This window comes from Manduca sexta, chromosome 27 (genome assembly GCF_014839805.1).
Source record: "Manduca sexta isolate Smith_Timp_Sample1 chromosome 27, JHU_Msex_v1.0, whole genome shotgun sequence".
Lineage (NCBI taxonomy): Eukaryota > Metazoa > Arthropoda > Insecta > Lepidoptera > Sphingidae > Manduca > Manduca sexta.
Window position 1 is genome coordinate 14,080,795 of NC_051141.1, and position 27,835 is coordinate 14,108,629.

At 34.1% G+C, this 27,835-nt stretch overlaps 2 protein-coding genes across 2 annotated transcripts in view; one reads left to right on the forward strand and one right to left on the reverse strand.

Moving 5' to 3' along the window:
* Positions 1-27,835, forward strand: part of LOC119190840 — a 49,050-nt gene that overhangs the window by 16,822 nt on the left and 4,393 nt on the right. The gene's annotated exons all lie outside the window — the stretch shown is intronic.
* Positions 92-27,497, reverse strand: LOC115455772. Its single transcript, XM_030184467.2, has 4 exons — positions 27,150-27,497; positions 1,823-1,987; positions 1,287-1,564; positions 92-1,013 (listed from the first exon to the last, which is right to left on the reverse strand). Exons 1-4 carry the CDS (start codon positions 27,342-27,344, stop codon positions 335-337), a joined length of 1,317 nt encoding a protein of 438 aa, XP_030040327.1. The 5' UTR covers positions 27,345-27,497; the 3' UTR covers positions 92-334.

Genomic DNA, 27,835 nt, shown 5'->3' on the forward strand with positions numbered 1-27,835 from the left:
AAATATCTAGAAATGGCAAGGGAAGATTGCGCCTTAATGACCGCGCCGTAAAATTAAATTAAATTTATATATTCGTAGTATTTTACTCATCTTTTTCGTTTAATATTTAGCTGATACAATATTTCATTTTCATTTGATGCGGGGCTAAAATAATGTAGGCACAGAAACCTCCCGCTTTGCTCGACATCCCGCGCTCTATTCCATACCTAATCTTTCAGCCCTAATTAATGCACTTGTTTGAAAAAATGGTAGTCTTGTGATACATATGAGCTGTAAAGAGGAAGAGGTTCATCCACCGACTGTGTTAGACCCTGTATAATTTGTACCATTTAAATCAAACCCAAAACACTTTAACAGTTTGTTTGTCTAACTCTACAGAATCGTTCTTCCACTTTTCTGCTTGATTCAGAATATCCGTGAACTCCTCTAAATGATAGCCTACTTCTTTGCAAGGCGACGGTGGTATAATACTAATAATGGGTATACCAATCTCTTGGAATGAACTCATCGAGGAGAATCCACTTTCGTCCTCCATAAAATTGACAGCATTATTATATTCGTTTGTTTTATCAACTGATTTATCAAGTTTTCCATTTAACACGCCCGACTTTGGAACTTGTTCATCTATTTTAATATTTGTGAAATTATTTTCTAACCCACATGTTACAGAAGATGGCATGTCAATGAAATCAGGGTTGATCTTATCTTTTGCTTCTAGATATTTGTTCGAAATTGTTTGATAGTTGTCTTCGTTATCACAAATTGTGTTCAATAGATATGCAGTTGCGTTTTCTTCAATGAGATCTAGCGAGGCAGTAGAAACGTTCTTGTCACGCCTAGCTTCAACAATATCCTGGTTTTTTCCACTTATGTCAGTATTACTACACGTGCAAGCTAAATCTGGCAATTTTGTGCTCAGTACGGTATTGGCAAGAGTAATCAATCTAGACATTTCCTCGGTCAATTTCTGCGCAGTTTCTGTTTCAGATGTCAATGATAATTTAGATTGACTCCTAAAATATAATATATTTTTAAGTAAAAACATTTATTATAATAGTTTATCATAAAAAATAGGGCAAAATTCTTCTGAATGCTTTTTCTGTTCCTACCTACCTTCTTGTCTAACTTCTTTTTAGCTATTTTGGGGATTAAAGTAGTCTCAATACACGCATAAACACGTCTATTACTTTAATGTAATTATATATTATAAAAAAAATATACCTATAAGCGCTCGCTAATAAAATCAATTGAGATATACTAAATTTATCAAAATAAAACATATTTACCATACACTGCACTCCTTGTATCCGTTAACGTTATTTATGGATTTACTTATTTTTCTTGTGTTTATCTTTTTGGTGGGACTTAATGAGTAATCAGCATTCTTGTTCACATACAGGACTGATCTGGAGCGAGGTAAATCGGCAAGATTGAATGATCTCTGCATTCGCGATAATTCCTTCAGGTCTTCTGGTTTTTGGCATTCAATGTGTTCCTTCACTCGACTCAGGAATGTTACTATTTGTTTTAGTAATGCTATGTGCATCTGTCTGTTTGACTCAGTCTGGAAAAGATTTGTACGTTGGAAAAATAACACGCTAAAATACAAAACTGAAGCAATTAAAAATAACATTTGAAATATAAAGCATTGCAATACAATTCGCTGCGCATTCAATTACAACAAATTTAAAAATTACATTCGCTTAGATTATTTATAATATAAAAATGAACAATTGGTGCACCAATTTCATTGCTCGCATATATTTTAACCGACTTCAAAAAAGAAGTAGGTTATCAATTCGACGTTGATTTTTTTTAATACCTGAGATAGTTGCCATCGCAATGTTTCCACTTCCATGTTCAATGCATTAACTTCGGTGTTCCTTATATCAGAATTTGTTGTTTGTTTATCAGGTTGTTTAGCAGCGTCATTGCTCTGAAGAGTGATAGTTTTTGAAAGTTGACTCGGTTCAATTCTTTCCGGTACCTGCAAAAAATAATCGTAATATTCAACAAAGGAAACTGTGTCAACGCTGTACGATGTCATTAGATACAAATTCATGGTTCCGTCAGATGAATCACGCACGTGAAATATAATTTCACTATAAACGTCTCTGGGTCAGTGGTAATGGTGGGATAGTTAAGATTGTGGTCAACAGTACCGTCTCAACAATGTAGTTACCTAAACACCGTACACTTTTTCTTAAATGTTTGTTTGAATTTTAGTATACAGTATTACACACATACAAACACCTACAACATCACGCATTTATCCCCGAAGAGGTATGCAGAGGCGCAACCAAGGCACCCACTTTTCGCCAAGTGTGTTCTGTCCCATGATGTAATAGGGGGCGAGCCTATCGCCATATCGGGCACAAATTCCAGACTCCGGATTGATACTGAGAAGAAAAACCCAAATATCACTTTGCCCGACCCGGGATTCGAACCCAGGACCTCAGAGCGCTGTTGTACCGCGCATGCAGTACAACTATGCCACCGAGGCAGTCTACAGTAGTATACAGTATTAATAGTATATAAATCTAGTTTTATATATGAACAAATTATATCATTATATTTGTCGATATATTTGACACCTTCACCATCATAAAGACGCTGATGAACGGTATAATTCGGAATAGATACATATTCCGCACATACTAGTACGTTAGCCACAAAAGTTATAAAATTAAATTTGAACTTTAGTCGAAATATTACTTTACCCTTATCTAAAATAAAGGAAGCCCTTTGATGTTTATTTTAGTGAAGTAAAAGCCGTCGTTAATGAAAAAAGGTTAAGGGCGATTTGAAATTTTGAATTTCTGCAGCTACTTTTGTGGCTGACTGTATATAAGACTACATACTCGTTTTTTGTAAATAAAATTGCAAGAAATAAACCATAAAACTGTCTGCAACACTTATTTTCCCGTAACTGCATTGTCAATAAAATTCCGCATGATATAGCACGCATCGTTTAAATGATATAACATTAGATTACATTACAAAAAAAAAAACAATTGAATCGAGTAACGGTTCTATGGAATTAATGCTTTTGTATGCGATGTGTATAATGTGAGCATTCATGTGTAGTATTGTTGCTGTCGCGTCCCACGCTTTTGCCCTCTTTGTGCTTATTGGTATTTAAGTGCAAAGAAAAGACATCCGTTACGTCCCAATTGAAAATTTAATTATAATTGTTTCAGGTAGAAATAAAAATAAAAGTTCAAGAATGACTAGCTGGAAGAATGGTTAAGTACACAAACAGTTATCTATGTACATACATTCCTAAGAGAAATATAAACACAAATAAAACTAAACCTTTTTGGAACATTTTTACATGACAAAAATTAACGACGTACTATATGCGACAAGTGAAACCCTTAGTAATTTTTTGTCATACTCTTTATTATCAGTATCAAAACTGGACCAAAGAGTGTCTTAAACGCATTGGAGCTTTACATATTTTTGCTTACATAAGTATACCATAGAGTCCTTTAATTAGTAATTAAATGTCTTTTCGCACCTATTATATGTAACCAACTCTATGAACGATAAGGAATTAAGAAATTACCCGATACATGTGTATTTCCCATAACTTTGTTCCGATCTAATGAGAGTCGAGGGCATTATCAACAGAATCTGTGATGGTATAAGGTTCTCAACGATTTAATTTAGCGCACGCCGACTAAATCGCCATTGTTTGCTTGCAAATAGAACTATACCTAATCTGTGTAGTTGTGAACTGGAAACCATAGTCGGTACGAAAGCGTTCTGCTGAATAGCGGGTGCATTGTAAAGGAGGCGAAATTTTCACGGTCAGTAAATTAAAGGACAGTTAATTCTTGCACAGAGAAAGTAATATTTTGGAAGCAAAGGAAGTTTACGTCAAAGCACTTACACACTATTGCTTTAAAGACCGGAATTTTATACAATTCTCGATTTCGAATTCTCGAACTTTGACTTTACGGATGAACAAGTAACAACACCTCAGTCCCCCCCGTGACCATGAAGGCTGCAAAGTCTTCGAAACGTCGGGAGAAAATAAAAAAAACTAAGCCCCCGATAGAATCCGAAAATTACTTTAATTTCAATTCTCGATGTTATATTATCAAAGACTGTAGTTATAATAAAATATGTTTAAAAGTATGTATTAAACTAGTGATCTGTTCAATAACTGCGTTCCAGCGAATGTACAACAAAATGAACTATCGTATAACTAAGGTCATCCATTGACCGCAATTCGACGTTCGAAATTCGAATAGAATATATTCGTAACACATAATTATTAATTATAATACATACATTTTACTTTTACGCAGTCCTTTTTAATCAACTTCATGCCAAATCTATCACTCCTCCGTGTGCTCGGTGTGCTTAAAAATAGGTAAATTTTTTCTTGCTTATCAATACGTAGATCAAAATTTGTTTATTCCCATATACGTCATACATATATCTCTGGTGTAAAATCCGACCAGCGCTCATATTGTGCATTTTTAAAGAATTATTGTGTACCTTCTTGCCCATGTTTACGTAAACTCAACTCAACAAGAGGCAATGATAGAATCGGCATACTCAGTTTTCATAGTCGGTAACTTTTCAGCTGGACCTGTTCCGGTCATATTACAAGCAGTACTATCGTATTTCTAGGGGTGTTGGATGATCATCTCAAGTGTCTGAGCAGTGATTTGAGACCAAGCTTGATCAAGGCCACTCGGCTACCGTTCTCACATTACAATTTTCTAACTACAAATTAATACTTTCGGAAAGTGGGTTATGCTAATAGTGAAAACGTGACCTATTTCGAACAGGATTTGAATTGTAAAGGATTACTAAATCCTTTACAAATCAAATCCTGAGCCGGTCTCATTGTAGAGGTAGGCTACTGTAAAATATGGATTAAACTGATGCTTATTAATTACTAACTTATCAATATAATTTTATCTTTTTTTAAATTTATACTTTATTCCTTATTACCAATAAAAATCGATCTTAAGCGGCTTTTCTCTAGTTACATCGCAAGTTTACCTAATTACCTTTAATTATAATGCTATCAAAAATTCATATTTTATGGACAACATACTAGCTAAATAGGTATAAATAAATATTGGGTATATATGTGTCACCGGAAACTTAGGAACAGTTATATATCAATAACCTACCTTGATGGTCCTAAGAAACACATTCAAAGCCCCAACTATACCGCTAGATGGCGTTGATTGTAGCGCTGATAATATATCATTTCATACAAAAAATAGCTACTGCTAATACACTACTAATACTACATTTTACAAGTCATCTGGATTAATTTGTGATGCTATGCATACAGCATATCACAAGGCCCAAAATGAAACTTGGACATGCACTTTATTCTTTTCGTATACCCCAGTTGGTACAAAGATACATTTATGGCGACCTTTAAAAAAAATAATAATACTAACGGATATATAAAAGATTGTATTTGAAACCGTCACAATTTATTTCGCAGTTTCTTAATACGATTTCGTAATTTGCATATCCAGGTACCTTTTATGTCGATAAGTGAAATCGTACTACGTTGAATTTTCTATGATTAATCGCGCCATAACAAATGTCAGGCAGTCAGATTTCATTGCCTACCAAATATAATGTGCTGGTTCCGTATCCTAGACTACGTAATATTCATATTTTATACGCTGTAGATGTCTTTACGACTGGCTTGTGACTGGCAACTAGCTTGAATATCTATCTTTTAGATGCCAACCCAAGCTAATTGACCTAAAGTGCAGTGAACAATATGGTGGGAGTACGGTCGGATAAAGGGTTCGTTCTGGTTTCTTGATATCAAAAAGTTAAGGGAAATTGTAAGTTAAACATCAGTGTAATAACATTGATATTAATTAATATACTTCGTTCTTATATTAACTAGCATTTGTAACTTCATATTTTATAATCATAACTCGCAGCTTTGCCTACATGAAAGAGATTTTACGGGGTAAAAGGCCCATAGGGTATATATATATATATATATATATATATATATATATATATGTCGGAGGAAGCTATGTGTCCGGTTGATTGTTGTTTGCGTGCATAACGCACAATAATTGTTAATCTAATTTTATTTGATTTGTTACATTTTTCTATTACTTAAAACCTTCCGCATTAGCCGTAATGTAATAGTTTATTTAAAAATTATAATTTACGAAACGACCAATCAGAGCAAGGCACGTGTCTCGAGCGGGGTCGAGGCGCCATCTTTACTATTCAGGTAGGCCATGAGTGCTTTGGACATTCGTTGGAGGAATCATGATAGTGACTGGTCGAGTTGATCGAGTTGGATCGTTGAGAATATTTGTTGCTTAAAGTAAGATAGGTGCCCTGAACCCGCTGCTCGGTCTTAATTGTCCACTTTTCTATCGTCATTATTGTAAAGTGACAAATATTGTTTAATTTGAATTCGAATATAAAAATATCTGTGATCATTGTGTTTTGTGCTCGCATTTTACCCTGATGACGCCCACCAAGTCCGCAACCACTAATGATGATGTCGACGGGAATAATGCTTCTCCGACATATATATATTCCAGGAATAAAAAACCCATGTCCTTTTATTTTCTCAAACTATGTTAACCAAATTTCAATGAAATGCGTTCAATAGTTTTTGAGTTTATTGCATTCAGAGACACAGACGCGACGGGGGTTTTGTTTTTAAAATATATTAGCTTTTTCTCGCAGCCTTGCCCGTTTATATCCTTCTCAGGGTCTCAGTTTATCTCCATACCAAATTTCATCAAGATCTGTTGGGTATTTTTGAAGTCTATCGCGTTCGGACAGGCAGACAGATGCGGCGAGGGGCTCTATTATAATTTTTTTAGAACTTTTTAAGATGAACAATTCCTTCATGCACGATTGTTGCGTAATTTTAACCGTCTACGCGGCGCACGCAATAAAACCTCTCTAAAGGAGTAATTTTCTTTGTTGCAATAAGTATTTTTCGTTGGTGCTCCGCTCTTATTGGTCATAGCGTGATACTGTATTGCCAAATATCATTCCTTGATAAATGGGCTATCCAACACTATAATATTTTAATTTGAACCAGTAGTTCCTGAGATTAGCGCGGTCAAACAAACAACCGAAATCTTTAGCTTTATATTATAGTATAGAGGAATAGATTAATAGATTAGGATAAGCATGAATTCTCGACTCAGTTCTTATTACTTTTCTACATCCAAGATGCAGAAAGATTTCAAATAAAACTTACCAACACAAGTCCATCAGGTATAATTTTTACTACGGTTGCGTAACTGTGAGTCACCGCCCAAAAACTATAACCCGGCCGAGTAGTGTGCTCGGCACCGTGCGTTCGCGTAGTGGTTGACGGCGACCACTTGCACGCGCCGGGTTATAATGTGAGGCAAGCCGTCATGCACAACTGCCGACGCGTGACTCCTGCATCCGGTGGCGACCCTCTGAACAGCCCTACCCCTGCACACCATGTACTCTTAGTCACGTTCCGTGTATGAGTTAATTCTAAAGTTTCTATAATTGTTGCGTCAGGTTAAAACAGGTACTAGTTTCGTTATATAGCTTTTGTTTAATATTTAAAAAAAAACACTTAAAACAATTCCACAAAACTTTGAGTATTTTAATTTTGACCTGGAAATATTTGTGTCTGGAATAAGGCCTTGATTTAGACGGAAATGAGCAACTTTATTCTTAAGACTCCGATAAGAATCTTTATGTAATAATCACAACATAGAATCCAATCCGTGTACTTCCAACATATGTTAATAGACTTTCGCAAAATTCAAATTCACCGGAAACAGAACATAATATAAAGGAGGTCTATACGAATATAAATAACATACATTACTACATCTCCACAATACTATAATTAGATAAACTCCCGCCGCTTAAAATCACTCGATTTTGAACGTACAGAAGTTTCTAACAATTATATTCCTGAATCAAAGCGCGAAATAGTTTCTCCTGCAACAATGTTCGCGCTTCGCAGCGATCCGGCACTTCGGGCAACTGCCTTTGCTTTTCCCAAGAGTAATTACAGAGCTTAGACAATCGTCTGATTACAACTGTGTATGTAAATTACTATCTTGGGGTATTCGGCATAACTATGTGCAATCTGAGCAAACATTGCTTGTTAAATAACAATTGTGACCTCATTTTGCAATAAATAACTGTAAGAAACAAAATAATTGGCAATAGTACTAAAGTTTAATAATATGGAGGTTATGAGAAATTCAAGTCGACCCTACGCCGCCAAGGCAGACTATATCGTACTTATATTTAAAGATTTTGTTTTATCCAAACCCGCACAGCATTAAAAATTACAGATATCTATCTAAATGTAGAAACTCGAGCCCCGCTGTTGAACATGTTTAATGTAAACAAAATGCTGCGCGCTCAAACTAAAAAATATTTTTTGCATGATGGTGATTAAGCCACATTAATTATCCAGTTATTTAGTTTATAAACGGTACTTACGTAGGATGACCGTTGTGCTGACCAATTGTTACGCTCTAGTTTATTTAATCCTGAGTACAAAACCATACAAAATCTTTAATATACATTCTTTTTATAGGTGCGTTGGTATTTAGTACATTTTTATGTAATGAATTTATTTATAATGCTACTTATAAAATTACGATTTTAATAAAGTTACGGTCAAAAATTGGTTATAAATGTCACGAACGAAAGTGATAGTAAAAATGAAACCAATAGATAAGTACATAGCTTATATAGTTACAACAATATCATATACTTTTATATTTCTTTTTTTATTAAAATTCTCTAATTTTTTTTTTAATTCTTATAATCTTCATTTCTGCAGTTTAATTTTATGTTTGAGTCAGCGTCATGGCATGACCAACGTTTATGCATGAGAGTATCAGTTTGTGAAGCGGCGAAGTTGTAAAATTCATACGCATTCTAACAACGGCAAATTTGTATGTTTACAAAACAATTCGAATGCAGTGCGTTTTCTGCTTGGTTTCGTATGCGCACAGGCATACATACATTATAGCTATTATTATATAACGCCACTAAGGGCCTCCTTACATGAAACAACACAAATACTTATAATATTTTTGTCGTTTCCTATGTTTCATGTAAATATATAAAGTATACCATCATAACACTCATAATATTATTTAAAATACTATAAGATTGAATCAAACAATAATAAACTATGAAACTTTATATCGCACCTAAGAACTAAAATTTTAACTCAAATTTTATATATTTTCCGATTTTGTTAAAAAACGACCTTCTAAAAACAATCTTATCCAAAATAAAAAGAAGTTCTCAGCTTCGACGACCTCCCAATTTACTGCCTTCTATATTGTTTTCAAATGTTTTTTAATCGTTTCCCACAAATCATCTTTTTGCTTTATGTCACTTTAGTTCTAAATTTTTGATATATTGAACTAGTGTCGTCTACCGACGCACGTACTTATATTCGGGTCACGTCGTTAAACGTTAGGTGCGCACGTCGGTACCTCCTTCACTGATATTATTAGATCCGGAATCAATACCAAATGAGTTTCGACAAAATATATTCATTAAATTTTGAATTTGAGACAACAACCCAAACACAATTGTTTGTTCAAACAAATTGTTTATCTGGGTTCTATTAGCTAGCTGCTGTACTGCGGTTAACTAGAGCGTTTTTTTTTTACAACAAACAGATAATATCATTCCCACATACTACATAGGTTAATGGCGACTTTGTTCGTAGTATACATACATATATGAATAAAAAAATAAACATTAAGTATATTTTCACTTCCCATTTAAATAGTAAATAATGAATTGTGAATTTTTAACATATTAAAATATAATCTACTACATAAGTACGTTAACTAAAGGAGTCAGGCTAGAGGAATAAGTGCTAACAGATTCGACTAATACACTAGTCAACTAGAACTCACGATAAAGTACTTAAGAAAAACCATTTGAGAACTTATATCAATAAACTTAACAATTGAATTGCCGTTCACACGGGAAAGCCGACGATCATTGATAAGTGTATCAGTTTAATTCAAACGAGTTCTGCTAACGGTACTCCTAGATTATCTTAGATAAACGTCGGTGCGCGATGGTATTGTTAATATCAGCGGACTAATTTGTGATGCAAGACCACAGACATTTGCGAAATGATTGATATTTTGGCAAATTCTAACTAACGGACTCCACCCCATTGAGTAGTTGACAAAACTCGCAGAATATTTTGGTACGTCAATATTTAGCAAAGCACTCTATCCTACTTATTCATAGACGTTTTTTTATCTAAGGACGGAGTAAAGGTGTGATAACCAGTCTGTTTCTCAGTGCCACGGCACGGCAGCCTTTTCAGTGCGTAGACATAGGGCCGTTGTGATTGGCTAATATTGAGATACAACTTGAATTTAGTTGGCTGTCAGATCAACAAAGCTGAGAAACAGACTTGTTATCACAGCTTTACTCCGTCCTTAGATAAAAAAAGTCTATGAATAAGCGGGAGAGTTTTAGATAAAAAATATTGCCTGCGGCACGTCCCACGCGAAAAAAAACTTTTCAGGATTAATATTTTCCCGGTATAATAAGAGACCTATAACACTCAGGAAAAACATTTACACTTAACAAAGTATTCTTTTCAGTATAATTTTTAGGTCGAAGATTCGAGCAGCCTGTATAACATAGTATGTTCACCTTTCCGTTTGTTTTTGTAGCATATCTCAAAGGCCATACGGACCGACACACGGGCTGTTCCACTCGGCTGCACTAAACGTACTCATGCTCCAAATTACATGCGGGCGGCAAGCACCTGTCTGTTTAGATAAAAAAAACTATATGCTCGAGTTCTTTACTCTTGTAATTTACTAGCGTACGTACCGAACCATATCCTTGTAACTAGATTGTGATAGTTACTTCCTTTGCAACCCGCAGTACCTTCAAATAAGGAGTCAGTCAAGCAAGCACTGATGAGTCAACTGCGTTTAAAGTTTTGTGGTACTTCTGCCGGATGGGATAAATTCTTTACAAAAGATGTTGTTAGCAGCGGTTTTCGATTGACCGATATTGATAGAATCCGGTGGGTGTCATTGCGGTAACCGTGGGTGTGAAAAGCATGCAAATATTAATCACATTTTGATTAGCTGGTGTCTGGTAACATACCTAAGTATTTTTGTTTTGCAAAGTTAGTTAATGGCCGCGCTTTATTCAGATGAAATAAGACATTAGGAATTTATGCAAAAAGGATATTTTTAACAGAGATATTAATTAATAATAAATAACTGTAAAAATTAATGGTGGCAAAAAAAATATACACCAATGACATCAACGAAGTCGCATTGTTGCCTTTTATATTATATACTTATGCAATAGTAGTTTCCCTGTTTAAATTTAACGAACAGTCTGTACTTAGTAACCGCAATTGTTAAAACATCATGGTAAGACACGAGATGGCAGAATGCCAAGGACTCCGTGGCTCAGCGACCCCTGCTACCGTATTTACGTAAACCACACATTCGAGGAAGCATCGCGCGACGAGACGCCGCGGTCAGGAAAACGAAATTCTGCGTCATTTTAAAACCGACATCATCCAAACATTGCCTTATACCGCTACTATACTCAATATGAAAAAGGAACTTCACAGTTTTCCTAATATACAGTGTTATTTAACCTGGCTGTTTAAATGTTATTTGTTGGCGTTTAAGTGCGTTTTATTTATGAGTGACTTTTTGAATCAAGTGTGCTTGATTTGGTTGGTGTGCCACTGGATAATGTATATTATTATAGTGTTAGGGAGTCATAAGATGGATGACCAATTACCTATAACTCTTCAACAGCCTATGAGATTGGGCGATAATGGTAATCGCACTTTACTAGTGAAAATATAACAATATCACATAAACCCCAAAAAGGACCTTCAGCCGTGTTATGAGGAAATTTGTTATTCTGAGATAAAATAATGCAAACGTTTATTTTCTACGGAAAATCGAATGTAGTTCATGTATTTTTAAATATTTATCTTCGTGTACCTACAGTACGATGCTACGGCATTTATAAACTCTACCTATATTAATTGCAAATTGTATTCTAAAACAAATTAAAAAACTAATAGTTAAAAGTAGTCAGTTAGTTAAAAGTATAATATTTTTACTCGTGTTATGTGAATATTATACATTGGTACCTTCAATGGGCATGTGTATCAGATGTTTTTTATTTTAAATAAGTAAAAGTTTAATTAATATCAAAGTAACACTTTCCGTGTTAATTATTTTCTTAATAAAATAAACTGCTTTTGGCATTATGGCTACTTATATACTTAATCGTATATAAATAAATAAAATAATAATTTGATTTCATAACCATCATCAATCAATCTGTGTAGCATAAACCACACTTACCATACTTATTAGTAGTAATTACGTAGGTAAACACACCAAATCGTAAGCATAATCTGTATTACTTTTTCCTTTTAAAACCATTGGTGCAGCGAATGAATGATTAGCGTTAAGCTTCGTGTACACGTGTATTGACAATTAGTAACACATCGCTATGTTGCTAGAAGTGAACAGATTGCAATACTTAGTTACGAATTAGTGCAGCCTAGGTTCGTAGAATTAAATTTTATCACTTACATTAACATTATTGGGTCCAGTTATCCAACCCACGGCTTTAGTGTACATATCTACTTCCTACGATGCTGTCAAAAGTGAAAAAACTCTAGATGCTACACAACATGAAAATAGTTTCTTGGTTAAACTACAACCATCATTATAAAATCAAATGTCACGAAACTATCATCATGTAGATTAAAACATTATGGAATAACTAGATGCAGCTACAGAAATTTAAAACTTGATGAATATTAAAAATGAATCCAATTATCTTCACTAGTAATCGAAAACAAGACTTTATTAGTTTCATATAACTATACGAATAAGATAATTTCCACGAATTCCCAAAACTACAGACAAGAAGGAGTGGACGACGTTTTAGTCATGCTGGAATTCTGCACTCGTGCGTTTCGTGCGTTTCACAACGTAGTCGTAGCGAATATTTCTACGGTTTCCTACTTTATTAATTAATTTAACGCCACACAATTATTTATCTGTTTTCTCTGACAATATACTAATACGTGTAACGGATCGGTAACTTTATAATGTAATCAAGTACATATAATAATAATATCAGCTCTGTATTATATACTGTCCCACTGTTGGGCACTTCCTCTACTACTGAGAGATTAGGCCCTTAGTCCGCCATGCTAGCCTAGTGCGGATTGGTAGCCTTCACGCACCATCAAAATTCATATTATATAGAACTTCTCAAGTATGTAGGTTTCCTCACGATGTTTTCCTTCACCGTTAAAGCAAGCGATAATTCACAAAAATACACGCATACCTGATTTTAGAAAAATCAGAGGTGTGTGCTCTGGGTTTTTACCTGCGGACATTCGTCCCGGCAGTCCGTTCCACAACCAACTAGGCTGTCTCCGTTTAATTCAAGTACTTAATTTAAAAAAATAATATAGTTTTTAGTTGAATTCTACTTTAGTTATTATTGTGATAATTATTTTTTTTTTAGAAATAAACTACAGATTACCTGGGAACTGGTAGTAAGTAAACTCTTAGTAGACCGAGCAAACTGTTGACCATTAGGAAACGGAGCAACTCTCAACAGTCGTCTCAATAGAAGGAAACACTATCATTTGGGATAAAAGAACTCTACAATACTTATATTAACCAATACACTCACATATAAATTGATACCAAGCATTTCATGCGAGATAATGTAGTGCAAATAACTCGCTAAACCAATGCTTTGCCCCTAAATAGAGTTTTTGTCCGCATTTCAAACGGTCTACAATACTGGATTTAATGATACCGCGATTACAAGTCATTGACCCGTCGAATGCATAGACGTCTTGGCCTCTCGCCCAACGCCTTACGGTAGATATTCTACGCTACCCAGTTATTTATTAACTTCTAATTGTTGCTGCGAAGTTTTCGAGTGTCTTCCTAGCACGAATGACCTCGTGCGTTTGGCTTCACCTTACCCCTCCTGCCTGGTCTAGATTCTCCTTATCACTCCACATCTGTAGTTACCGTATGTTTAGACCGCCATCTAGTGATAATTAGGAAAATAATATTTGACGGTAGCATGTTGCATGTGGCATATTATTTCTTTGGTCATATAATATTATATAATTAAGGCCCCTACCCGAGCCGACAGCCGTGAGCAATTTCTTACATACTACAGAGAGCGAGTTACATGCCGGAATACACAAAAATTTACGAATAAGCTGTTTAAAAATCAATCTCGAATAATTTTCAATTTCTTTATAAAATTGTCTACCCCAAAGTGTTGGTTGCAAATTAAAATGATTAATGAAATTATGAAATTATGTGTACTTTAGGAAGACTTTATAACGAAATAATATCTAAATAATAAAAAAAATTAAACAACCAAAATAAGGAGGTGTTTAGTTTTTTTTTTCTATATCTATTTCTTTACTTCTACATTATTATAATATAATAAAGCTGAAGAGTTTGTTTGTTTTTTTGAAAGCGGTAAACTCAGGAACAACTGGTTCGAATAGAAATAGTATTTTAGTTTAGGATACCCCATATATCCATGAAATCTATAGGCTATAAAATATCACGCTATAACCAATAGGTGCGAAGCATCAATGGTAAATGTTACTTAAACGGGTAAAGTTTATTACTTTTAACGGCTTCCGCTGCGTAAACGGATAAAGTTACGCAACAATCGTGTTTGACGGAATGATACCTCTTAAAAAGTTCTAAAACTTATTTTATAAAAAAACGGCCCTCGCTAAATCTGTCTGCCTGTCTTAAGGAGATACACTCAAACATAATCACTGATTTCGATGAAATTTGGTCTGGAGATAGTTTGAGACCCTAAGCCTTCTTAATGTCCTTACATTGGCTACTGTATATACTGGAAAACTCTCTCACGTGAGCTAAGCTGCAAGCATAAACTGGTGTATTTAAAATATGATCAGCTCGCCGATTTTCTGAGTTTACAAATTTCATTTAGATTCATTCATTTCATTCAAAAACACAAATTCAGGATGAATAATAACTTAATTTAATTGTTTATAATTATTGTTAATATTACTTGTGATTATTTAATGTCGTTCTTGTTTGAGAATTCCACTTTGCTTACGCGAATAAATATTTTCACTTTTTTCCACAATTATATTTTTTTAGCGCAACCCTTTTTGAACGATTTTGTCACTTTATTTCTAGACACATAAGTATTTTATGTATTTGTAACATGATAAATCAGTAAGTACAGATTTTACTTCCAGTGACCAATGACGTGTAATAAAAACATCTTAGCCAGTGACCCTTTTCTTCATCATAATATCAGGCAATAGTTCCAAAAAATAAAAGTGTGCGTATCAAAATATAACAAATTATAAGAATGATTACATTGCTTGTATTTTAAAATCTTCTAATAAACTTGTATATAAAATTAAATTACTTCGGAACGTATTAGTTATTGTAAACGGCTGTTAAAATAAATCACGTTAATTTGATATTACAGTTACACCATCATAAAAGAGTATTTGGTACTATTTCTTGCAGTCATCTAACAATATTGGAGTGAACGTGCTGGGTTTTCGTCCAACGAGGTAAATTAAATCGGTCCCTGCCGCACCGCACACTACTTTTCCTTTTAACTTACATCAAATCGATCACTCGAGTTATAAAGAATTCTCGTGCCACTTTCACCGTTAAGCGTCATGAATCCTGAAATATACCGATAATACAGTTACGTAACGATTATGTGATAAATTACACTGTTTTGAGTATTTTTTTTCTACATAAGACCTCACTAGCTTATGAATGTTGCATATAATGACGCTGACTTTTTTTAATGTAAAGGAAACCGTTTTCTAAGGCATTTAGAATACAATTTTAAACATAATTCAAATATGTATACCTATTAATTTACTAATGTATCAAACTTTGAAAGGGAACAAGGGCGCGAGGAAGTCTCTACAATGCTCTTAATGCTCTTAAAGGCTGAAGTTAAGATATCGAACAAACTGAGGCTTAACACTAATTGTAATTAAGCTTATGCGGGTTAAAACCTTGGGGTGACTCGTCAGCATTTTCATTATTACTAGTCAATCCATGATGCTCATATAATTTTATTGTTAATAAAATATATTGCCAAAGCATAGGTATAAAATGCAATATGACTATACTAATATAACAATGCGAGATCTCTATTTTTCTCGACTTCAACAAAGCAAGGACGGGTAATGTATTTAAATATTGACAAATCATAAAATCCATATTACGATCTGATGTTCACTGATTGTTTATGCTTATAAAATACTTCTATAAGGCACAAGTAACTGTATACTCATACCGCAATTTAACGTTACATATTCCCAAACTCAAACAGTTAACGTCAAGTCGGCCAGTCGAACATATCACTACCACTATCACGTGTTATCATTGATGATACAACTCAAGTGCCACTCACAGATAGCTTTAGATTATTCTTAGCGAACTAATAGGTAACCTCGTATGTCCAGAATGCCGCCCTTATCTCCGATATTTGCAGGTCATCTGCCCTAGAATGATATCATGTAAAAGTATATACGTAATACGACGCTCTTGAGTGCTTTCACGCAGAAATTCGTGAAGCAATATTAACACTTAATTGTCCTGGGGAGTGTTGATTGCATGAAGACGCCTTTTTTGTCCACACGGGAGGGGCTATCCGAAAAATCATTAGAATATACGGTGACTTTCCACACATAATTTTATGAAAATTATTCTTTTCTTTGATTTTGATTACCCCGGTGGTGTAGTATCGGATCAGGCAAAGTGATATTAAAATTTTCTGCTCAGTATAAGGCGAAGTCTGAAATTCGTGCCAGATATGGCAAAAGGCCGACTCCTACAAGTACTCCTACTAGTATATTACTCCTCCTACTATACTTATTATAACTGCAACCTATACGTACAGTCTTAATAACTTTCAAGTTTTACTTGTAGAAGGAGTTTTATAATCTTTATCATTCAGGTCACGATCTGTATGGAAACTGAGGTCAGTGTTTACTTTTTCTGCGACATCTTATGTAATATTATTACGTTCTTGTTTTTACCCGACGACGGCAAAGCAAGAAAGGAATGGTAATGATTTTACTTCCTGCGTACATATATGTACTCATTTTATATTATACTCTAGCTTTGCTTCTAGTGAACTGATTTAACCTATTAGATGTCGAACGATTTGGATCTATTTTGCAGTAGTTATAGGTTGTCTTATATATTTAGTCTCCGAGCACCACGTGATATTTAACTAAATTTTATATAAGTACTCATAATAGAAATAATACGTATATTTTTACTTTTCACAATAATATTAATTTCGTTAAATTTCGGATGGAGGCAATTTTGAATTACAAAGTATAATAGTTTATATACTATGTTGAACGTAAACCTTGAATGCGCCTGTGTCCTACGACTTCAAGGTTATTGGAAAACAGGATTTGTTGCGGCCGACTATGAAAACGCGGTTTTCCTTGGTCTATTTTCATGTCGTTATACTTTTCAAAAGAAAATATTCTATTGATATACCTAGATAGTAAGGGATGTTCTTTTTTCTTATACTAAAGCTTAAATTAGTGTCCGTTATCGTTAATAATAAATTTATGACGTATAAATTACTCAAATGTCCAACTGAGCAAACTGCCTAATGATATTATATCTTACTGGTGGTAGGTCTCTCATATGTGAGAGTCCGCCTGGGTAGGTACCACCGCAATGTCTATTTCTGTCGTTAAGCAGCAGTGGGTAGTCACTGTTGTGTTCCGATTAGAATTCAAGGTGTTGGATAGTGTTTCTACTGTTTATGGGCGGTCGTATCGCTTACCATCAGACGAACGGCAAGCTCGTCTCGTCTTTCAAAGAAATAAAAAAAGAAAATTCGGCTTTCTTACTTTGGTGTGTCTCGACTAATACAATCATATATCATTTAATGGTAATATATATATTACTTTACCATAAAAGGTAGTTCCTCATCTTTACATATTATAAATAGGTAACGTTTGTTTGTTTGTAGTTTGAAGGAACTATCTCTGGAACTACTGAACGGATTTTAATAATTCTGTTCACAAATATCAAGATACTTTATACCTGAGTACTGTAAATTACTTTTTTAACTTTATTCAAGCGGGCGGTGCCGCGCCGCGGACAAGAGCTTGACTTAAATATTTGGATATTAAATGGTGAAATGTGTATACGGTTGATAATACTGTCCATTGACGTTTATTCTCGTGGTGATCAACTTGTCGCCGAGCAACACTACACTAGTATTTAATTAACAGCCATTGAAGGTTCCGAAGTCGCTGAACGAACAATAATTTTTATAATAGTGGAGTGTTACTGGGCAACAAGTTAAAAGCTGCTGCGCGGCGCCTTTTTGTGAATTGTGAGGAATATGCTTTTAATTATACTGAATAAGTTATAATTTTACATGAGAGCGAAAAGTAATTTGTGTATTATATTATATTACAAGGACGGGCGACTAAAATTAGTTTATGTAACTGATTCTAAAATGAATATCTGGAAAGTGTTTAATATTTTTATTTTTTCTGAATTATATTGGTTACGTATATTCATTTTTGCTATTGGTTATAATTTTATTGGTTGTTATATTTTGTTATTTCACCGTCGCAAATCAGTTGAATCATCACTAGTTCTTTTTTATTGTACCACAGTTCCATTCATCACCGTGCTCATAAATGAGTCTTAAAAGACTCTGTAAATAATTCTCTCTCACCTTTTATGTACGTCTTTGACATGAACGAGTAACCATTTACATTAAGGATGCCTATACCAAGTTTCCTATTCAGGTTCGGAAGACAAATACTTGACCTAAAAGCTAGAACGGTGTCAAGATCGACAGAATGTATATTATATAAATGCGATTCCACGAACTTAAAACTTAGAAGTTGATACAAATTGTAATCATAAAAACTAGAATGCCTAACACACTCATGATTAAAAATCATAAATGTAACAATGATGTAAAAGTTTAATGTCAAAAGAACATATTCTATTGCGCAATAGACATTATAGTCAGACCGAGTGTAACACTTTATAATAAGTACCGTAAAGTTAGTAAGTAATCGAGGAAGGATAATACTTGTTATACGGGATTTAACCATATTTGCCATAAGAATGACGTTCTAGGGACCGTATGAGACTCAATTTACCTGGAAGTGCGATATGAGCTGAGGCGCTGTCAAATTGCAGTCGACATATAGCTCAAGATAGTGGCTATTTAATAAACCCATATTAACATCAGCTCAGTCATAATATGTGACGGATTTTGACAGCTAAGTTTTATTTAATTAAAAGAGTCGATTTAGGTGAGAATAAGTTCCTAAATTACGGCTTCGCCTTGGATTATTGAATAGTTTAATGTAAACTTAACATTATACTCACATGTGAGATTACTTTATTCATACAGCCGTTAATTCAGTATCTCACCTATACTGACATGAACACACAAATAATAATTATTAATATTCCGCTATATGCAAAGCACATATTCACTTTTAGAAGTGTGATATCTGATTCTGCGATACGCTTCCAGCATATTAGGATGTAATTCAGTTAGTGCTATTAATATCTCGACTTCAAACATCATCATCAGTCACATAAAGTCCTCTTAACATCTCATCTCATCTCATCAGCCTACAATTGTCCACTGCTGAACATAGGCCTCCCCTAGAGCGCGTCACGTTCTTGGTCCTCCGCTCTCCTCATCCAACGTCCAACGACGATCCTACGAATGTCGTCGGACCAGCATATAAAGACATAGAACATAGGCCTCCCCCAAATATTTCCAGCCGGATCTGTCGGAACTGGCCTGCATGACGGCAAGCGCTGCGCTGGACGTCCGCCTGAGAGGTGGACAGACGACTTGCTAAAGGTCGCTGGGACTTACAAATATAACCCGTTCTAAATGAAATTTATTATCAAGAAATAAGTAATCAAACATAATTACACTATCAGATAATAATCGTGTAACATTCATTACGAAGACTATGTAATATTAATTATTACTTAATAATTACTTTAAAAATTACACACGTTGGATTGCACGGAATAGATGGTATTTCGTAGCGGTTGTGGTCTCATGACCTTTGTTCCCCTCCGTAGCCCTTCGTAACTGTTAGTTGCAGGGAAATGAATAGAATAGATAATTATTAAGGCCCGTCCCCGATTAAAGGGCCTTGAACAATTCGTTACATACTTGTCGACGCGTAAGTTACAGACGGGAATGTGCTGTATACGAATAATTTGTTTAAAAATCAATTTTAGGATCCTTTGAATATTTTAAACTACCGAAATATTACTTATTGAATTGTCTATCCAATAATGTGTGTTACATTAATTGGCATTTTCATTACAAAATAAAAGAAACAAATTCCAAATTATAAAAAAAGACTAAAGCAAAGATAACATATTAGTGACATGATGTAGATTTTTTTAGAATATAAATAAATTTCGAATAGATAACTTCTAAAAATATGGTTCGCACGCCGTTTTGTTCGCGATGAGGCCCTTAATCACCCTACAAAAACCCGCGCAGGTGCGACTGCAGACGCGTCTTAGGTTACAATGACAGTAATGTGCAAACTGGTTGAATTTAATCATAACTTTATAATACGATTAATTTTTGGACAAAAGAGATCTATTTAATAATTTTATGTCTGACGGTTAGTGCTGGTCCATTTTTCTGCTTCAATGCTTGCAATTTGCCTGAGCTACATCCTCAGATAGTACATTGGCTCATATCTTATACAAATCTAGGATAGTTCCTACACATTTTTAGAAATATATTATTTTTGTGCTTTATAATTTATTAAAAACGTTTCCTTTATAAATAAATTATATTCTCAATTTAAAATAGGTTACACTCTGATATGGTCAAGTATTTATTCTGCAAGGAACTCTGTTGGCATAGGCCAATATTTCCTACCCGGACGTTAACCAACCGATGGTTTGTTGATACACCCGTGGGAAACACGCTGAGCGGGTCAAGTTTTACATACAAATTGTTGACTAAACTACTCCATATACAAAGATGGGTAACATTGTTTTTTTTTTAATTTGAAATGAGTTAATATTATAATCCGCATATTTGTGTGACCTCTTTATAAAACATTATTATTAAAATACAATGAGATACTTGTTTCCGATCCTTTCGTGATTAATATTCTGTAAACGTCGATATTTTATTCACGACGACCATACTTCTTTATGAAGTCGTGATGTTAGAGCATTGTTCGAACGTTATTAGTGATTTACAAATAATCAGGTATAGTTTCATCATAGTAGTATTAAACGTAGAAATATGATTGGAGTCATTTAAGTGGCTATTCTGTACCTTGATTATGAAAAATTTACCTCGAATTTTAAGTCAAAGAGTGTAGTTGTATTAACTTGTAATAAACTTCGAAATACACTGCAAAAATGAACAAATCGCAGCGATGTGACTTCACATTATTCACACGTAACAAGATATTGTGTATCGAAATGGAAAAACGGAACTTGATTTCAATTCAAGTATCAACACATTTTCCTCCAAACGTACAAATAATAAATCAGAAATAGTGAAAAAACCAACAAACATGTCTTACCATCATATCGAATAAACGATTCCAAACACTTTTTATAATCTATCTCATAAATAGACCAATTAGAACAAAGTTTATTTTGATATGCTTACAAATGAGTTATTTTAATTGCTTCGTTTTAGAATCTAATCAAAAATTGAGATTAGAATAGTTTATTCAAAACGACTGTAAATTGCAGTATTGTCAGTTTCAACTAATTAAATATAGCACTGCTCCATGGTTTCTACGAACAGTACTGTTGATAATTAAAACTATTTGTACTTTCAAAAATTCCCGTTCAACAATTATAATGCGGTACGTGTTTCCACATCCCACCAGACAAGGAGATGCGTGAAACAATAGCTCTATATCATCCTTTCATATCGCGAGAACCGAGTCTCTCACAATGGTACAACCGTGTTACTTCCGCTGGCGAGCTGACGGACTCAGACTTTAGGCTCGGCTTATACCAAGCGTGCAAGCGATATATACTATGTATTTCAGTCAGAGGACTTATTAAACCCACGACAATACATGTTTACATATAATAAAAAGTCAGAGGACTTATTAAACTCACGACAATACATGTTTACATATAATAAAAAGTCAAAGGACTTATTAAACTCACGACAATACATGTTTACATATAATAAAAATATATGCAATAATATTATGAATAACAGAGTAAGCCTTATAAGTAAAATACGCTCCCAACGTGTGAATACCCTTGTGCTGGCTACTTATTTGACCTATCTTATCGATCGTTACGTATGGATATAACCTATAAGGATGATCTGTTACGTTCAAACTACAAACCTGGCTTACGAAGACAAAATTATCTAGGTGCTAAAATTTCCGTAAAAAATAAAGTTATATATTTTATACATATTTGGGACGAAAATTTAACACTAAGAAATCTACTTAAAGGTCCGTCGACCAACCTTACATATTATTTATAACAATAGTCAGTAGATAGATACCTAGTAATCTTTTTTAATCCCAAATAAAAATACCATAACAAAAAACATCAGCCGAACACTATTTCATAGTTGGTATTAAAATTATATAATTAAATATATTCTCATATCACCTTTTAGATACCTACATGCATTGCGCTGTATCTAGAATTCTGTTTTCTATATGATATATAACATTATTACAAGATGATGAAGTCGAGACTAAGGTAATTCTCTCACGATCACAGTAAAACTAGACAAGCGGCTTGAGCTAAGACGTATCACTTAATCGTTATTGTTTAAAAACTTCAAGACATCTAAGACTGAGGAGAAAAATTTGTTAAAAATATTGTATAACAGTAAGTTAAAGTGTTCATTTAATTTAATGATAATTTTTTTTTCATCCGTTTGTTGATAAATTGCGCATAGAAAGTTTTAGTTGCATAATTAATTTTAAAGTTACGAAAAGACAAAAACTGTCCCAAATTAAGAATAATATAATAAAAACTGATGAAAATACGCCAATGTCTATTGTTCTAAAACGTAGGTTTGCATTTTCTCGTGCTATTAGGCATATTTTAGACACATTAACGCGGCAACTAAAATGTGTCGCCATAAATATATTCAAGGTATGATCTACATCTGCTCATTCACACCAATTTCAAACTTTTTATTTTTTCTTATTGCTTTGTATTACAATACGAGCTTGCCGTTCACCTGATGGTAAGTGATACGACCGTCCATAAACTGTAGAAACACCATCCAACACCTTGAATTACAAATTATAGTAAAAAAGTGTAGTAATTGTAGTAAAGGTAAGTATTGTTTGGTATTCCTTTGCGCTCGCAATCCTAACACATGAGGTGTTGAGAATATGTCCAGTGGTTACACTGGTTACAATGTTCTTCAAACCGGAACACAACAGTGACTACACACTGCTGCTTGGCGGCAGGAATAGACATTGTGGTGGTACCTATGCAGGCGGACTCTCACATATAAGTGACTAACCACCAGTACAGTAATTACACAGCAACCTAACATACACCACATTTTATGATCTCTTGACAACCTCTAAATACTTAAACGTGTCTAATAATAGACACAGGTACCTCCAAGAAGTTTATAACCAATAGTCTTCTTGGATACGTCTAATAGTGGTCGCCGGTCAATTTCAATATCAGTTTGAAACATCCAATGTAAAATTAAAATTTTGGATCGATCTATAAAATCGCCAAATCGTATCGACACGCGTAAAATTGCAGATAAAGTCCCAATTAAAAATAAACTTACCAATGACGGAGTCTGAGTTAAACCTTACACGTCATGCATTGTATAGATCTTACAATACATATAATCACATTTAGGTACTGATGCATTACTAACTATTCTTTTCATACACAAATGGAAACAAGGACATAAACAGTTTTTTAATCAAACGGATATGTTAATTTTTGATTTCCTCAAGTTTAACGACTGCACATTAAATGATAATATACAAATTTATATGGAAGGAAGCGTCCTTCAATAGCATTGCTGTATTGTGTATTTTTAAATTACTTGTTTCGTTTACTTTTGATTACATACACAGAAAAACATCTAAGAATTATTTTACCAAATTCGAGGTAATGATGTTGGCGGCACTCTCTGTGCAATATCGTAAAAATCACTGAGTTGATATTCATAATTACACATTATGTGGATCTTGTGGTGTATATCTTCATCAACTTCTTAGCAAATGTTATTGTGCCAATAAAGAGGTGATATAAAGCCTAATAACATATTTAGTGGAAACATTAGTTTATGAAATAAGATTCTGCGCATTGAATGCCATCGCTACACAGTTTAACGTGAACTAAATAATTCTTGCAAAGAAAATTCAAAATTGATACAGTGATTAAATTACGGGGTCGCATCAAGCGCCAACTTATAGAAGGCAACTAATATGTAATATACATTTTATAATCCTGATACGCGACTACATGATAATGGTATACTCGGGTAAAAATTTGTAAGGGCCAACTTTTTGCAAGCGTTTACAATAGATTAGGAACATTCTTGCAGACAATACGACAGCATATGCTTCGCCGTTGCATCGCTTGCGTTTTAATAGCTGTTACATAATTGAATTTTCACTGTGGCCGCTAATAATTACAAATATATTCAAATTACCGCTACCTACGTTTTTTATTGTACTTTTCAAATGATTTTTATATACTACATTTCCTTATAAGCTAATGGCATGCTCCTTGGCGTTTGTAAACATCAGAAACCATAAAATTAGAAGTTTTTGCCATCATAAGTTTAAATCGGAATACTAAATTTATTTACAAATAATAAGGAATGGATATAAATGAGAGGATCGGTGGTGCCTCTCACGGGGCGCACGAGACAGTTTAACTTTCACCTTCAAGTTTTTGGAAGGAAGTACCAAGATCGAGCCGGCCATTAATACTGTCAAAATATTATTAGTCCATTGTAATGTTACATCTTTTAGGCCTTACCTTGCGTTTTTTAGAGGACGCAATTTTATTTTTTTGTTGTGTAGGGGAGGTCAGTGTAAAGCTAAAACCAAGTTTGTGGGGTCGCCACCCTTGTCCCACGGCCGCCATCTTGAAAATAGTGGTTGAAATGGTTTTTACGATGTATCTCTTAAACTATTTATCTGACAAAAAAAATTATAAACATTTTTGTTGCAAATTAAATTCTCTACAACTTTGGTCCAGTAACTTTTGTCGTAGAACTATAAATAAAAAAGTTATAAGCGAAAATGTTAAGAAATTAAATGTTAAGCAATGTCCATTGCAACGTCATCAGAACGTGTTAATAATAAGGTTCATAATACTTTTTTGTAGTCTCATTACGTATAACACAAACCCGCGGTTGTCGGTTTGTACGCGAATTACTTGGATCCTGAATCGCTTTGGCACAGATGAAGCAATTGTTAGGGCATAGTCAAAAATTTCTTCTGAAAGTGTTGTTATTAATTTTTTAAAATCTTTAGATAAACCTTTGTTTAAACACTTTTCAAGGTCAATGACTCCCGACGGCAATTAGGAAATTAACATATTTAAGTAAAAACAACTGCATTAAAACGCACTTCGAAGAAGACTAAACCTGATCCTTTAAGAATTAGTTAGGAAGAGTACCTGAACGTTCTCGAAGTATAAATTACTATTCAAATATATATTATATGTTGTAAGCTGATTTTTTGGCTTTTAACCGCCGTGTCAACGGCACCTACAATAACTTCTGCGCAACTTCTTTTGTTCTTTGTTTTTGTCATTCCGTTAGTTGAATGAAAACGTGTAAAAAATTAAGTAGGACGTTGTTTTGTTATATAATAGTTTCGTTGAAATTAAAAAAATCAATTTCACTTGTCCGCGCGAACGGACGAACGACGAAGTGTGTGTAAATTTCGCAATTTTCCATTATCAGGTCCGAAGCACATATTAAATAATCCAACTTCTAATACCACTAACCTTAGGCAGACGAAATATGTACTTATCAATCCAGTCAATAGCTTGTCAGTTATAGGGGTGGTCATAAGTAAAAAGACACCGGATTTTCAGGCACACAACTCAGGACTCGGGGCAGACGCTCTCTGTCACCTTGTCAAGAACAAGTTGACACTATATTACTAAGAAACTGACAATTGCTTCAACAACCAAATGAAGGAATGGATTACGTTACATCTAAATACGTCCCAACCTTGAGTATTAACTCGAAATTCAGTAGATTTTCTCTCTTTATTAGGTGCATAATCAATTAATTACTACGTAACTTGAGTTTTGTAGATTGAGTAGTCAGCTTTTGCATAAGATAAAGTTAAAAACTCCAATTTCACGTATCAAGGACATCCATAACTAGTGATTTTGCACTATGAAGAAAGCCCCGGTCACCTCTTTTCGTAACATTTCAAATGATCTTTGGGGTGAACTTGCAACGATCTGAATAACGAGAACACGTCTATAAGCCTCCTATGCAATGTTTCCAACTCGCCTAAAGGCTTAAACATTGCGACTCTAACCAATGAACCTACGCAGCCGCCTACAACACTTCTGGTCAATTCCAGATTAAATCATGTCGTACGATAAACTAGAAATTTGGGTTTCTGAATTTGTAAGTACAACTTCAGCCAATGACAAATTTATACACCAAAGTTAAATATATGTTGCTTTTCATTTTGCTTAAACAGTATAATTATTATAGTCAATTGTTTTCTTTTAAAATTCGCTAAACAACTTAATAATTTTAAATATCGTTAACTAACCAGTAACAAATTCACTCGTCAATTTTACACCATTATTGAGCAGTTTGCAAACAAAAGATTCAGCTTATCCAAACAATAAACAATATAAACAAACACCTTCCACTCATGATACATTCGCACGATTTATGATTACGGCAGGTGAAAGAATATTTACCTTAAAGTCATTCACATTCACTTATCGTAATATAGGCGATAAATTCAAAGTAATGTTATGGAATACTTACCGGACTAAAAATACAGCTTAATTTTGAATTAAACTTACATTTTGAACTTTGTCGGCTGAACGTTGTTTCAAACCGCTGTCCTGTCTTGGATTCGATACAGGCCTCGATATGTACCGATTAGACAATTTTCTAGCGAAATTACTCTTGAAATCCTCGCATCTCATTATGGATTCCACTGGTCTACTGAAACCCTCGTCCAGTTTGCCGGGAACAGTGTCTGGCTGCATAAACATTGTTTCTTAACCACTAATGTCATTATAAAACACAAGTTCATTAATGTTCGATTTTTGAATTTCGTATCAATGTTGTAGAGCGTGCACGGCGTGACCGACAATGCAACCACTAACGATTGAGTTGCGCTTCGTACTGACTACTAAGTACTAACAGTGACTTGCCTGCATAACCACCGGGCACGGTTAGCGCGCAAAACACCCAACTTATATTGAAAGATTAGAGCATGATTTTTATGTTAATAATTTCAAAATGCTACTTTGAAATAATTAAAAGAAAAACTTGATTTCCGGGCTACATAAATTACATTGTGCAAAATTAATAAACTTTCAATAAATTGTGACTTATTAATAAATGCGCCATCTACCGGTACACATTGAATTTATGTAGATACGTAGAAAGTTAACTATAGTACTTATGGAAGTTGTTGTCATGGGTTTTAAATTTGGTATTTGACTTGATAATTATAACATTTATTTCACTATTGCAGTCA

Bases quoted from the DNA above. Each gene is read 5' to 3' on its own strand.
- LOC115455772 (XM_030184467.2), bottom strand. From the start codon at position 27,344: ATGTTTATGCAGCCAGACACTGTTCCCGGCAAACTGGACGAGGGTTTC. The intron at 1,988-27,149 runs GTAAGTTTAATT...TATTTTTTGCAG, and splicing joins CAGCCGACAAAGTTCAAAAT to GTACCGGAAAGAATTGAACC. The intron at 1,014-1,286 runs GTAAATATGTTT...ATTATATTTTAG, and splicing joins TACAAGGAGTGCAGTGTATG to GAGTCAATCTAAATTATCAT.